Source organism: Gnatocerus cornutus, chromosome 2, assembly GCF_029298725.1.
Source record: "Gnatocerus cornutus isolate USDA-ARS CGAHR chromosome 2, icGnaCorn1.1, whole genome shotgun sequence".
In the NCBI taxonomy this organism is placed as follows: domain Eukaryota; kingdom Metazoa; phylum Arthropoda; class Insecta; order Coleoptera; family Tenebrionidae; genus Gnatocerus; species Gnatocerus cornutus.
In genome coordinates, this window is record NC_142234.1 from 18,529,963 (window position 1) to 18,546,237 (window position 16,275).

The following is a 16,275-nucleotide window of genomic DNA, read 5'->3' on the forward strand; positions in this document are numbered from 1 at the left end:
TTGATACGGTTTTTTGTAGCACTGCGTGATTGAAGCTGAAAATCGAGCGTGGAACTATTAAAAACGTGGGCCACAAAGCTGAGATCTGAGTTGATTATCACTGCCGTATTGATCATTAAAATATTTCAATGGCCATTCGTTTGATCTGCTTTTTGCTCGGGTGAGCCCCTGATGAAGCTGTTTTTAATTTGGGGCCCACGCATCGGCCGGCGTTGTTACGCTTCAACGCGAAAATTTTAACAATTTTTGATAATTGGTCGTGATTTGGTTTCCGATTCCAGTTGCAAAAAATCTGATCCCTTTGAACAAAATGGTGAAAAAAATGTGAAATTGTCAGCAGAAACGAGGTAATTAGGAATGATAATAATTAGTTTTTAAGAAATTGAATGTCCCCACCGAAGCTGTGATTTTACTGCTGCCATCTATTCGAACAAAACGCAACTTTCTCAGTGTTACTTTCAAACTCTTGAGATTTCTGTACGACCTAAGCGTGTAAGTTTGGTTGCCTAGAATGTAAGCCGACTCAAATTAAAAAAAGATTTATCACAATCGTCTCGATTACCCGACAGTTGTTCTTCAGGTGCCCCCTTTTAAGGTTTTACAAGACAGAGCAAATTTTTCCGTTTGTTTTCGCACGATCATTTATCTTACCTGTCGGTACATTTATTCAAATGTAATTTATCAAGGTGTAGAATTTCATTGAATAAATTTCCATATCTCCGGTTTCTCAGGATTTATCCGGGAATAGTTTCAACCTGCAGCACCAGAGAACATTGTGGTTTGAATTTAAACCACGAAACCAAAGAAACTAAAAGGGAGGAAGGCATCCACTGGTGGAATAAATGCAGAAAAAATTCTGGCGGGTATTTAAGTGATGACAGCGACACAAAGGTCGATGCATATTATTTATTACCCGGATCTTGCATATTAGTGCTGAACCGAATTCTGCAAATATTTTTATTTGATTTTTGTATTTATTAATAAACTGAAAAGTAACGCACAATGTGCTTCATTACTACCCAATTGACTTTAATGATCCAATCTGCACGATTCAACTATCCGATTAAATCTCCAAATACGTCAAAGCAAAGTAAGATCCTCCTCTTAAATATGTCACTGTGTTAAGAATGTACTGACAAAAACAGCATTAAGTTTGCGGTGTCGGGTTTACTCGTGTAAAGAATTGAATTTATATTTATATTCGATAATTCAACGTTATAAAACAGTGAAATAATGAAATAAACCGCAAGTATAATTAGAAACACACAGAAGATTCGTACCACCAAGAACGCGCTAGTCACATTCAATTCTTCTTTATACAGATATCAAGTTACTTTATGAATAGTGCACATCAAGTAATTAATCCTGTTGGAAATTAATAGTCCTGGAGCTTCCTTTGATTTATAACAAATTATCGCAGCACACGCTACTGGTCGTTCAGTATGCTCCACCAGCAAGATTTTTTGCGCTGGAATTGCTTCTGGTTTTGTTTTTCAGTTATAAAACATGAACATTTACACTTAGAGTCAACTGTACTTACTCTAATGGTCATTCGAAGACATAACTGATTAGGCAACACGACGTAAATTGCATCGTTAAACCTGAAATTTTTACAGTTGCTAAAGCCGCGCCGTTTTCTCAGTATAAAAATTAGTAAATGGTCGGAAGTCGTTGTTTTTGAGCTACACATCGTCATGTGGCAAAGTGTCCGTCCCTCTGCCATTTACGGTAAATTAATAAGCAATTAAACGAGTCCGTTCTAACGATTCCAGAACCAGAGTCAATTTATTATTTGGAGAGCACAGCCTCGGATTATTGCATGCAAAGTAGTTAGATCATGAATAGTAGAACAGATGCTAATCTATGGTACGTCGTGAAATGAGCTTTATAATAAAACAGAAGCATCTGTCACCGATAGGTGAAATGACAGCGTCTTCTCATTACAGTGACGAATCGTGGCAGAGGAGCGACCTGCCAGCTGTCTGATTTAAAGTCGCGAAACTTGTCCGACACAAAAACAGCAACAATGCCAATGCTGGGTCGGCTCACCGGCAACCCACTGACTCCTGGACCACGAACGCATCAATTTTCATGCAAGAAGACGCACAAGATGCGGCCATTGTAACACAATCACGATTAAAGAAACGGACGAAGGGGATTTGCATCTTGTGCGAAAGGAGAAACACGCGACAACTTTATTGCTCAGGAGGTTTTGCAAGAAACTCGAGAGCGATTTTATTAGAAACTTTGACTTTGCCTATACGCTCTGAAGTTCAATGATTTCAAAATTATTGATTTTTAAGATTTTAATTACGGATTAAAGAAACAGGTTGCCCTTCTTGCAAAAATATGATGCATTATAGATATGATTGACACGTGACAGTTTCACACACCATTAATGAAGTTCTTATAAAAATTCTAATGACTGCTCTTAAATCAGAAAGTGGATAGATATGTACATTAGGATAATAACTACGTTTACAAACTCTGCAAGTAGAGATATTTCTCGGAAATTTTCAATTAGAAATTTGTTTTCTCATTTTTTGCTTACTTTCTTAAATATTTGCACATTTCTTAGCTCTAGTGCTTCTCTCCTTAGAAAAAAGAGCGAAAAACTGATGGGGCAAACGTACAATTACACCTTTCAGTCTTATCATTCATCAAAGAAACGACACTAATAAATTACAACAAATAAAGATAAGTACATTAAAAATAACGACGCATTGTGACTTATTTTGCATTCCGAAATCATTACAGGAGATGATAATACACGATAATTTAAAAAGGGTTGGGTTTAAACCAATTTAAAATTTATTACTGCCATAAATTCGTAACTTGGGAGGAACAAACGTCTGAGAAAATGAAGCTTTCACGTTCAACGACGAACGTGATGAACATCAAAACAAAATAATTTCGTGTATATTCAGACTGAAATGTCTATAATTTCAGATTCAAAATATAATTTGGGAAAGATACTTCGTGGGTGCGTTGAATTACTTTTTCATATTCATCAGAGATAAGAAATTACAATTCATTAACATTTTATTAAAATACAGTTTGCTGCATCTTCTCTCGAATTATAATTCTAATTATAGCTTAAAACGTTTCCTAAAATAAATTAGCATAAATATTAGTTATCCAACCGAAATCGGGTGAATGTTTTCGTCTCATCTTTCATCAGCCCGCAAAAAACCGCTTGATGGTTTTGGATCTAAAAGGATCTAACAGTTCAACGCGCAAATTTAAATAATAATGTGTAAAATCAATTAATTTTATCCGCTTATCACAAGCCCCAAAATCGCCGAGCTTTGGTTTAGCCAAAATAAATTCCTGCCTTCCTCCCATCCTAACCAATTCTGCGAATTTGTCACAGTAATTACTGCAAACTCAGAGGAATTCAAACCGCGCAGACTAATAAAAACGTGCTATATCTTATTTATCGTTGGTACCGGTAGTTTTAGCAAAAAAAAGACCGCGGAGATTCCTAATTCCAATACCATTAGCGACGCATTTATGCAAATTTTAATAAGACAACACAGTGTCGTGGTGCTTCCCGCAACTCCGGTTTTTCATCCAAAAAAACTGCAACTTGCGTGCCGAGCTGTGCTAAAAGCCACGCATATTAAAAAGCTCACGACTAGAATTAGTCCGGGTGAAAGCTTTCAGGAGCGATACGGTCTGAACAAATCTAGTTTTGTCGTAGAACGTTCGTATAGCGTCAATTAGAGAATTGCTCAACGAAAATTTCTCTCAATTTGATGGCGCTTTCCTCGTTTTCGGTGCGAATCCTGAAGAATGTCGTCGCATGTCGTGTGCTCATAACATGAAATAGACCGACAGACGTTTGTTTGTTGTTGCCTGGTAAATATGTTAATGGAGGCCGGATCGTATGTAAATGCTCCAGATGCCTTAAAGTTTATAATTTTAATGTTACTAAACCCGTAGATATAACTGTAACAAGTTATACATATGTATGAGATTGTCGGTACGCGTAATGTCACCACCAACAAGAATTAATTTACCGATTAACTAATTCAACATGTACGTCGGACTCCGGATCGTTCTAACATCCTCTAATTAATCGTTCTGGAAGAGGCGTCTCCGTGTGTCAGTTTGGTAACAATCCACCTGTTAATTATCACTAAGTCGATAATTGATTTTGACTGTGAAAAGCGTCTGGCACAATAAAATTCCATTTTAATTCGCTTTAGTATGTAGGCGATAAATGAGTTTCATCTAATGAAAGTGTAATAAATTCCGACACTTAATTATTATACAGCAACTATTTAATTAATTAAACTAATCTCGAATCTGCATTATAAACAAGCTCGGATGTGGTTTTGTAAAAATTTTCGTGGGCAAATTTTCCTGGAAGAGCTTTTAACACTCTTACTTAAAAAAGGAAGTCCGATAAACTCATAAATAACTCGTCGGTAATAAAGTCAAATTAAATTCACATAAAGTCGTAAAAAGCAGCCAATGATATTTATTACTACTTTATTTTAAATTAAAAAGTTAATGTCGCTCTCTAATAACGGATTAAACTTGTAATCAAAGTAAACTGTATAATTGACGGTTGTGGATTCCACTTATTGTCGCAGATTGCTCGGAAGTGTATTAGTTTGATTCGTGAGATGTAGTTCACATTAGTTAATATTATTAACTTTATTGGCAGGAACAGTTATGTTGGTACTATCCAAAGAAAACTTAGAAGACGGATGTAAATTCTTACGTCGAAACAGCAATTTGTCTTGCCCCTAATCCTATCTTCTAATAGAATGCTGGTTGGTTTATTTTAAGTAGCTTAACGATTAAATTGTGCTTTATATCAATCTCCGAGTATCTCTCCTTAAATTCTTTCATGGAAAAACCCACTCACTTGTTTGCCTATAAATGAGGTTTAAGTTGCTTCTTCATTTTCGGTTCTCAAAATATAATTTTCTGTAATTCACTTGGCGTATTTCTTATGTAAAGTAGAAATATGTAACTAATTCTCAAAATGATTTTCCGAAAAAAAATTATAACTAAAATTAAGTCAAACTTGTACGGTCGATATGTTGCTTATTTTTGAAGCAAATTCCAAATCTGGCCTCAAAATCTACGTACGACAACAACAACTAAGCTATGATTGTTCAAAATTTTGGATAACTGATTTTTATTTTTTTAATCCTTAAAGGCTCAATATCTTCGAAACTACAACAGATAACAAGAAACGTCTTGAGCTACTGCTTTATCCCGCATTTTTATCAAAAATTCTATGGTCAATTAATAATAACTGAGTTATGGCCGTTTGAATTTTTGTGTTGTCGCCAGAGGACCAAATTTTTGAAGGTTCGAAGCAATTCGTGCTCGATATCTCGGAAACTATTTCAGATATTGAGATGCGGTTTGCGCCATCGTTTTTATCGCGATTTTTTACATAAGAGATAGTTCTTTGATTTTTCTAAAGTCAAAATTTGCAAATTTTTGCAAAAATTCATGACTAAAACTATGCCAAACTTCTGATATCGATATTTCGCTTATTTTTTAGAGTAAACTTAAGTTATTTACATCAGTGTACGCAGAACTTTCCGCAGATTTCAAATCTGAGATTTAAATTTAGATCCGACAACAAATAACTGAGTTATGGCCGATCAAAGTTTCGGAAAGTTGATTTTCATTTTTCCTCATTTTTCGTAATTTTTAAAGTTAAATATCTCGGAAACTATTTGAGATATTGAGATGCGGTTTGCGCCATTCTTTTTCTCGGCCCATTTTACGTTAGAAAATGTTCTCAAAAGTCCAAAATTCGATAGTCGATTTTTCGCGAAAAAAAAATCTGACTCAAACGATGAAAATTTTTCATTTTTTTTATTTTTGGCCATAGCTTGTAAACTATTTGACCGATCGATCTCAAATTTGGCCAGTAGATAGATTTCGAGTTCCTCTTTCGACTGATGTATAATTCAAAACTTTTAAACGTCGTATTTATTTTAAAAACATTGATTAAAAATCACTCTAAAATGACGTTTTCAAAACAGTTTTTGGCCAATACCTCGTTTATTTATGAAGCAAACTCAATAAATTTGGATTTCATTTTACGCAGAATGTCACGCTGAATCCAAAAACATAAGAATTTTTAATTTTCGTTAACAAATAACTGAGTTATGGTCGTTTGAATTTTTGTGTTGTCGCCAGAGGGCCAAATTTTTGAAGGTTCGAAACAATTCGTGCTCGATATCTCGGAAACTAGTTCAGATATTGAGATGCGGTTTGCGCCATCGTTTTTCTCGCGATTTTTTACATAAGAAATAGTTCTTTGATTTTTCTAAAGTCGAAGTTTGCAAATTTGTGCAAAAATTCATGACTAAAATTATGCCAAACTTCTTATATCGATATCTCGCTTAGTTTTTAGAGTAAACTTAAGTTATTATACGCAGAATTTTCCGTAGATTCCAAATCTTGGATTTAAATACAGATTCGACAACAAATAACTGAGTTATGGCCGATCAAAGTTTCGGAAAGTTGATTTTCATATTTTTTTTAACGTACGTCCATAAATAATTGTGTTATGGTCGTTTGAATTTTTGGGTAGTCGCCAGGGAGCCAAATTTTTGAAGATTTGAGAATATGCTCTATATTTCGAAAACTACGACAGATGAAAAATATAGTGTTTGCCATCTTGAAGTCTAAAATTTGATGTTATTGGAAACAATTTACGACTAAAACTATGTCAATCGTCTGTGATCGACATCTCGCTAATTTTGGGAACAAACTTGTGTTTTTTGAGCACACTTTACGTAAAATTTCGCGCAAATTTTGAATCTGGAATCAAATCCTCAAATTTTCCGCTTCCATATCTTCAGATCTAAAGAATCTAAAACGTTATTTTGCAAAGAGATTAATAACAGGTCGTAATCGTAGGCTCGTCGTCAATAATTCAATCTATTTGACACGTAATGACAACAATATAAAGAAAAGCAATTATATCCATTAAAAGATGCTACTCAATCCTGCCATTAGATCCATCACATTCACGTAGTGTCAGACGGTATTTTAAAATTTAAATTTATATTACTCTTGACAGCAGTAATTTCTTTCTTAATAATTTCCGCTTCCCGGTAATTCCCAGTTTTATTACAAGGAAATAAAAATTGCAGCGAATAGAACTGAAATTGTTTCCGCGGTGAATTTTTCGCGAAAATCGCATTGTTTGCAAAACGGAGACTCCGTTAAGACAACACCTGCAAGAAAAGTTCAGTAATTCCGCCTTATCGACGATTTAAAACAGTTCAATTGAACAGACACAGTTATGGGCATTATGTTGGAGTTGGAGGCAAAAATTGCAGTTTCAATGGCTAATTATAGATTTTTACCCGGGGAAATGGCGGTCTTCTGAATATAGTAATAGAATCCATTGTTCCAAAGTCGGTATCTTAAAATCATTGAAGAGTGGGTAATCTCGATAACACTACACAGATAACGAGACAAAGTACAACGTGCGGTATGTTCACTCCTTAGAAGAACATGACAGCCGATAGCCTCTGCACAATTTACAACGGACGCATCTTGAATTCTTTTATCAAAAACATACCGCGTGCTTTTTCACGAGCAGCAGTTTAAATTGTTGCTTGACTTTAATTTTACGCACTTTCTCACCGACAGAGCGAGAGCACATTTCCAGTAAGCGACTTTGGAAAAAAGGATTTCTGCTTAATGAACTCAACAAAATCCATCTTTACCGTTGCCCTAATAGCTCACAATCCACTTCTTATTGAAGCCACGTAAGTTTCTATGTATTAATTACATAGACATCGAGATTTCCATTGAGTTGTCAAGTGAGCATTTCATAAAACATGCTGACTTATTACAAGATAACTAAACTTCCGTGCGACTTCATTAAATCAAGAAAGATCAAACAATAAAAATGTTGAAAATTCATACGTCCAATACAACAAAAGACATAAATTATCATCAGCCGTCAACAAAGCACCAGTCACACTTCATCATACTTAAATTAGTGGTAATTTGTACTCAGCTAACAACTATTACTAACGGTAGACATTAAGCGACTCGTCGATAATTCACAAAGTTGTATTTCATTCGCCGGGATGATCGGAGTTGTAAGTGAAACTTGATAATGGACAAAGGTGAATTATGGCCATGGTCATTTGTGTTTCGCGCAGTTCCTGCTCATTCTTGCTTTAATTGCCTACGCTTGTTTTGACATCACCTGTCGGGTTGTTGGAACTCTGACGAGAATTATTGTAATTGTCGGTCTTTACCCGCGAAAGATACGAACGAGCTTTTATAATAATAAATCCGCATAATCTCAAAAAATTTTGCATTTTATAATTATTACGAACTTACCTTGAGAGCTCGAATGTCGTCTGCTGCTTCGAGAAGCAGCCTCTACCACGCGACTAAGGCGTTTCTGTAAAGCTTCTTTTTCGCGATATCTGGAAATGGAAATTCAAAATTAGTCAATTTGTTATGTAACTCGAAGCCATTAAATGTATAGTTCCGGTAATCTATTGACTAATAAATTCGTTATCTGACAGTTTATCCGAGCTAATCTTTATACAGCAGCTCACTTAAAGACGCGTCTAATTTATTTAAGTTGTTAAGGAAGGATTTTCTTCGTGGAAGATAAATTTCTTTTTATTTCAGGTTTTATTGTCGGATTGATTTAGTTCATTACGAGACAAGCAACATGTTTGTAATTCAGAGTAGAAACAAATCTTCTCAAATTAACGTGTGTTTGGAATTCCTAATTTTGGATCTTATTTATTTTTCAATTTTTTCGATTTCCTTTTTTCATATTCTTCAGATATTCTAGATTCTACTATTATTTTTGTAGAAATATAAATAGTATCTAAACCAATATTAATATATTTATATTTTGCACAGTTAATAAGTAGAATAATTTCCCCAAAATGCGTAGCTATAGCGTTAAAAATGCCAAAAATAACAAGTGCAAATATAAAATTTGAAAAAAAAATTAATCCTCAAAATAAAAATTTCTAAAATTTCTGTCTTTTGGTAAAAAAATTTGTAATTTCGTACAGTTAATAACTAGATCAGAAATAGTAGTTTCCCCAAATTTTGTAGCTATAGCGTTAAAAATACCAAAATTACAAATGCAAACACAAAATTTTTAAAAAAATAAATTATTCCTCAAAATAAAAATTTCTAAAATTTGTGTCTTTTGGTATAAAATTTTGTAATTTCGCACAGTTAACAACGAAGTCGGAAATAGTAGTTTGCCCAAATTTTGTAGTTAAATAACGTTAAAAATCCCAAAACTACAAATGCAAATACAAAATTTTAGAAAAAAAAATTAGTCCTCAAAATAATTGGATTTATAATTTTATAGTAAGTATTTAAAATAGGGTCTTTTCCACATATTTTTGCTTTTTTATCTTGGATTTTCCTTTTAAATCGTTATTTTCTTCAACTTCATTGTAATTTGTATTTCCGTGTGAAGATCAATTCTTACTGGACCAAACTCAATCCTGCAGAAATTACCCCACAAACTAAATAACTTATAACGTTCCAATAACACACTGAGCTTGAATCAAAGTCGAATGTTTACAAATCAGGCACGTTCAGTTTTATTACGAGATACGAACAATAGCGCTAGCACCTGTGAAAGAAATTAGGTGTAGGTATCAACTTACTGCCTCCCAGCATCTAATGAAAAAACCAAAATACCATTCGATGGTGTTGTATCTCCACTTGTATCTAAAAACTATTGGTGAGCAACAGGTACTCGAACCTGCTTATATGACTTTTACCTTCTGATTGCTGCTGGGCAAATGTGATTTAAGAATCGAGCAACCCACAATATCGTAACTATTCATTATCTGTTCAAATTACTTTCGCATTGGTGTGGGAATAATAATTTTCACATCGATCTTAACCAAAATTACATAGACCGAAAAGGAAATTAAATCTAAAATCATACATATGCATAGAATTGATTCTGATTTTTTGTCGGGATGGATTAATTTTACAAAACGTCAGAATCAATTATAATAATTCACTAAACTCGCAGGTGTACTAATAAAATATAAATTCGTGAGTATTTTATTTACTGAATAGAACCTTCGCATGTTTTTGACGGATCATGGACTCTTCAATAAATCAAGTTAATTGAAGTTTTCAAATTGAACTCAAATATTATTACAGCTAATGTCTGTCTAATTATAATGTTCGTCTCTCGGAGGTGTTCCAAATAAAAAATTAATTGATAAAGTTAGGATGATGGACACTTAATTAGGATATCTAATTTTGATAGATGATTGCCGGAAATACGACGTTTCCTTATTCAATTCTCCAGCGCGGATACTTCTCTAATATTTCGATTAATTAGCAAATAGATCCATGATACTAGAAAACAGTTATCGCTTTTATGATAAATCATCACTACGTACTACCATCAGTAATTAAATTTTGTTCGACCATGTATAATTAAAGTTAAATGAACTTAGAAACTCTTCTTTCTAAAATGGTCAAAGATCGTGTTTTAAATTAGCATTTATCTCGATGATTAATGTTCATGATTATTAGAAACTCTAGAATTGTGTCAAAAACACCGCCAATTAAAATGCAACTTTGTAGCGGAACACGTGAATTAGCATACCTGCATGCCTCACATTATTATGCACGAAATATCAGGACAGTGACAAAAGAAAAGTTATGTGAAATGTCGCAATTTACGTTCGTTAAAATATCTCCAGTACCGAGAAAATTCAATTTAAAACAAAGACACTAATCAACTGGCAGAATTTACCACATCGTTAACTGTACAATTTGATTTATAAACGACTCGAAATAAATTCTGATTAAAAGTACGCGTACGGTCAAAATAAACTGATCTGTCGTTGTGGGTTGCTCGGACAATTTATGCTTTGAAAAGTAAATCGGAAACTCACTTTTTTAGCGGTCGCTCTAATTATAAATCTCGTCTGTGCATTCGTAAAGTAATAACTAGTATGTTATCGTTAGAAATATATTTAATTGCTTTTACAAGAAACGTCAGAACTTATTAGTTGAAAGTTGACATGCTCGTTCATACCGTCAATGCAACACTCTTATCTGGTAAGACAATGTTGTACTAAAATGAAATTAGCATGACATGAGTTGGTTTCGTAAATAATTTTATTTTTAATTGTTGCTTTGTGTTTAGAATGAACGGCTATAAAAGAAGAAATTTATTAACACTTGAAATCAATTTGTCCAGTGTAAACATCACAACGTTTATTTTTTATTTAGATACCTCCACGTACGATCCATTATAAATTTTGACACCAGCTTGATAAATCGTATTTCCAACATTTAATTAAATTCCACCTAACAATTAAAACCTTCAATCCATTTGCCGTAAAATTATTAACATCTGAAGTTGAGCGCAATTTCCACACCATAGAACTCACTTTCCAGAATCGATTCTATTGAGGAGGAAATGAAAGGACTATTCTCAACGCTACGACTTTAGACTTAATTTAATTCCTCCTAGTGAAATGATTAATTTTTCAGTTGCATGTTGAAGATTTAATTGGATCATTGTATGTAATTTCACAGTAACGCTTTAATCACGAATGGGTTTAGGAGGATACACTCCAGAACCATTAATCTTGAAAATTAGATTAATTCCATTAGAAAAGTACATCTCACCTGCAGAAAAACTCTGGGCGAATTCGGTACCGAGCCAGGAAGTCGTCGTAGACCCTGAGCATAGCCAGCAAATGTCCGGCGACCACGGCGCCCTGCTCGTACGTCTCGTCCGGCAACAGCATGCTGGAGGCATTGTCTTCGTCTCTTGGCCCTTGCGCGCACGAACACTTAAAACTACTTTACACAAGCACACCCACACCTCCAGTTACAATTATCGTCATGGTTGGTCTTATTAAGTTATCGTCTTCTACGAGGACTCTTCAATTATTGCACTTTCTACTCTCCTTATCGGTGCAACCTGAAAATGAGTAAGAACTGTCATGACTCTTTTTGTCTGCTTGCACCTACTTAAAGATCGGAATTAAATTAATTTCACGGGAGTTTTTCTCTGTCCGCTTTCTCCGGCTCGAAAAGGACAAGGGAAATCAAAGAATGCAAAAAATCTAAAGAATCTAAGGAATTAGCAGGCGCCTCCAAGGACGGAAAATAAGGAACTCCAGTTTCGGAAATTTTGTTGCGGAGATGTGGTTCTCCACGTGATTTTCTGTGGACTTTCATTCACAAGATGACCACAAGTCATAAAATGAGAGATAAGCGGGTTAATTGGACTCTATAAATGGAGCCCGCAATTCTACGTTGAACTACAATCTAGGAAGATTTTAGTACCGCACATAAAAATAATTGGCAAAAATTAAAAGATTCTTCTTACAGCACTGAGTCAGCAATTTTTGGTTAGATCTTATCTAAAATCACAAAATATTTATCTACAAATGCTCGGCCGGATTATGCAGAACCACGCTTTGCCACCCACGGTAAACGTCGCGTTTATGGTCCTAAACAGCCCAAAAAAGATATTATCACCGTTAAGTACCAGTTAAACAGAATATTAAAATTCAAATTAAGAAATGATCTCCAATTAATTTTAATTATGACAGTTTGAGGAGCGGTAAATTCGTTTTTAAATCGCGAGTGCGATTATTTATTTAAAGTAAAAAGCGGAGTTTTTGCGATTTTCCCGTGAAACTAAAAAGAGGTTTGAGGAATCCATGCACGTTTACTGTTATGACGCGCGTACTCGCCATGAAACGGTATTCAAATCTGTTGGAGCAAAAAAACTGGAAACACTATGATTAGAAAAACTCGAATTAAGATAATACGAAAAAGATAATTAGCTGAAACATGAAACTTGAGCGTGGGATTGTAAAAGTTTGTAATGACAAGAAAAAGCGCAAAATGTTGTCCTGAATGTCCACTTAGGCTCCAATTTGTTTGAAACAATAAAAAATCGAACACATTAGCCTCTCGAGTTGCTCCATTAATAAGTAGAGCCTTGTCCAGTGACACCAGTAATAGATTCGATAAATCAACATTAGCTACAACTAGAGTTGTTTCGAAAGCGACAGTTAATTCACGAATTTCATTCCCATCCTAGTATCGCTAATTATTTCATAAATAATCGCCAAGCACCGATGATCTATAATTTAGCTCTCAAATTCAGAATCCGGCACTAAATCACCATTATAAAATTAATGAACACGTGGATACGTGCTCGCACACATCACCTCCAATAAACCACTCAACCAAAAATATTCAAATGGAACCGGATTGGTGTAGGTGTAATTAAATAATGTTAGCACCCATCGAGTACCAACTTAATTACTATAATTTAGAGAAACCTTTTGATGAATGATTGTTCCCACGTTTATTTATTTACTTTTATTGCCGCAATCGAAAAACTACGTTGACCGCTTTACCTCGCATTGAAGTCTCCGGAGTTAAATCCACTGGAAACACACACAGATCACGTTGAATCAAACTAAACGATAAACACTACATTTTCAGACACACCACTTCCATATTAAACAAAATCAGAGCTTAACATCGGTTTGTGGTAAAATTTTACTCTAGTCGAACCAACGCACTTGGGTTCAAATTGAAACAGTTGTTGGTAATAACTTGTTGATCGTCAAGATTAATTAACGATACACGTTGTTTGATTGATAAACAATACGTCTTATATATGTCGCTGACAATCAACGTGTGCTGAGGATTCATACAAGAATCAAAACAGCGTGGAAGCACACGCATGCGCTTTATGAAAGTAAGCACGCGGTTTAGCTTTACAAGTGTACTCACCTAATTAGTGTATAATTAAATTGTGGTTTCTGATGGTAGGTAGATAACTGATGTGGGATGTCACACCCGTGTTTGGGACTTCCTTTAATATTAATTACAGTAATGGTCCCTGAAGAAAAAGCGTGTGTGCTTAATTGTACAAATAACACAAGTTTTTACGTGCTTTGGACAAGAAAATGGTAATTTGAAACGATTTATTCTATTTGTCTGGAAGTGAGGAACTGCAATTTTTAACTTCTGGGGAAAGTGAGTTTGATGCATCGATGGACAAGCTAATCAAAAAATGAGTTTCTGAAATAAAAGAGTGTTTCCGTTCTATTTTATCTAATTTCATCTCTTGAGGAGAATGTCTTCCTCTTTAAAATCGCATATCCATAAGGTTTTATTTTAGCATTTTTATTGATAGGTTTTTCAAAAATTCAAAAATAATCTTTTTAGTACTGCTGACGCTCAGGTTTTCTGATTTTTAAGTTCTTAAGTTTTTATTTGTTTGGGCTGTCAATTTTTTTAAATTTATTTATTTCAGGTTATTCTTAAATTCCCGGATTTTCCAGTTCCTTCTGCTGGAATAGCTACCAGGAATAATAAACAAGCTAAAAAGTATGGAAAATGGAAACTTTGTCTTTTTCTCTTCTTGTTGACATTGTTGCACTTTCTTTCAAAACGGACTTTCAAAGACGTCACGTCCCTGCTCAACATTCGGCCAAAGCGGTCGCAGACATTTATGAAGCTTGCCGGATATGAACTCGGTTTCTGATGAATTTTCGAATCGAACAAATCTCAGCGATTCTTATCTCCTTCTGTTACTCTGATTTTAACGACCAATTACGTTAGCTCCATCGAGTATAATGCTTTTACGATCTCTTTATATTTTGACGTTCTTCAGAAACATTCATTTACATATTGATAGCTCAATGAGATAGCTTAGAAGGTGGAATATCGCGATAAAAACCTACAACTGTTTAGTAGTGTTGATTTATCTTATCTAAATGGCCCATTTATGCACAATTTCCATCTCCTTCCACACTTAATCATATTCTAATTTCGGTCCATCATCATAAACAACGTTCGGACGAATTTATTACCAATTATAGCTGCCTGATGTTGGATGACGGAGCGTTCTGTTGTCTAATGCACTTCTGGATTTTTGACTTGATGACAGGAAAAAAAATCGTTTTGTTGGGATCGAATACGGTAATGTTCAACAACTTGAGTTGGCAACTTGCGGAAATAATGAACGATGCAACAAAGAAGGCACGTCGAGTATTTACTTAATAAAAGAATAAGATGTTCAAACGAGAAGTAATTCAACTGGAGTAACATTCCTCTGCAAAGACTTAAATTATTTGTTTGACAGTATCTAGTGTGCATCAAGGAGGAAATTCTAACATGTCCCAACCTTGCTATCATTTTGTCAATCTAATCTCATCTTAAAACGAGTTATTGTGACGGTGTCATCACGCTGTTAACCAAAATTCGGAACTATAAGATGCGGTACCAGAAGGCAACGACCGTTTTACAGTTATTCATTAAACTAATTAAAAAATTACCATGAAATATTGTCGAACTGGGTGAGTCGCGCCTGACTTTTATAAATTGTTCGTATAATTTCGGATTTAATGAAACGACTTAATCTTAGGAAAAATTATTTTATTGGGATAATTTATTACCAACTGAATCTAACAGTTACAAGAGAATGCTTTGTGGTGTCTTCAATTCTTATTACAACACTAATTCTGGCAGGATTATCTGTGACCCGGAGTCGTGGAAATGCGCTAATCTCTGCGTTTAACCTCCGGGGGTCAAATAAAACAAACGGCTATTGGAAGTACGCAGATTTTTCCTTACTTAGTTACGCAAAAACTTGTAATTAATTAAGAAGATCTTGGCCTCTCCTGATGTTTAATTAGCATTTGCAGTTTTTCTTTCTTCGGCGCGGCGCGTCGGGGTGGTGCGGCCCTCCCGACGCCGCAGACATGTGAATCACGAGTGACCTCGGACGAGTGGGGCCCTAATTACGTGGGTCAAGTGCGGCGTGCACTTCCACGCCTCCCTAACCTGTGAGAACTCGGTTCTATGCACCTTACCGGCCCCCGGAGGACAGCACTTTGTCTCGAAAAAGAAAACTAAATTGCTCTTCTCATGATTGTGTGCGATTTATAAGGGCATTGTCTGCTGACTGACCAGGCGGTGCATCCTCGCGTCAAAAAAAGACGACGATTGATATTTAACAACTGATAATTGGCAAGTGGAACGAGTTCTTTATTGCGTATGACTTTTGTAATTAATTTTCTGTACGTTGCTGGCTTGAGCGGAAAAGTTGTAATGGTAATTCGCGACGGATTTATTGGGATTTATTTATCAGAGTCAACGTGAGGCGGATAATGAGGTGGAAGTCGAGATATGATTATTGTAATTTTTTCTGACTCCAGGCTCCGGGAGTCTAGGTTTGTCACGACGGACGAATAAGGATCAGACTTT

At 35.0% G+C, this 16,275-nt stretch overlaps 1 protein-coding gene across 1 annotated transcript in view; it reads right to left on the reverse strand.

The window, feature by feature from the left end:
• dachs (unconventional myosin-IXb-like dachs) overlaps positions 1-11,860 on the reverse strand; it is a 38,742-nt gene extending 26,882 nt beyond the window's left edge. Inside the window, exons 1-2 of the mRNA XM_088050529.1 lie at positions 11,659-11,860; positions 8,350-8,438 (exon numbers count right to left, since the gene is read on the reverse strand). Coding sequence (XP_087906655.1) covers positions 8,350-8,438; positions 11,659-11,780 — 211 coding nt within the window. The 5' untranslated portion in view covers positions 11,781-11,860. The remainder of the gene's footprint in view (positions 1-8,349; positions 8,439-11,658) is intronic.
• Between the last annotated feature and the right edge of the window lie 4,415 nt (positions 11,861-16,275).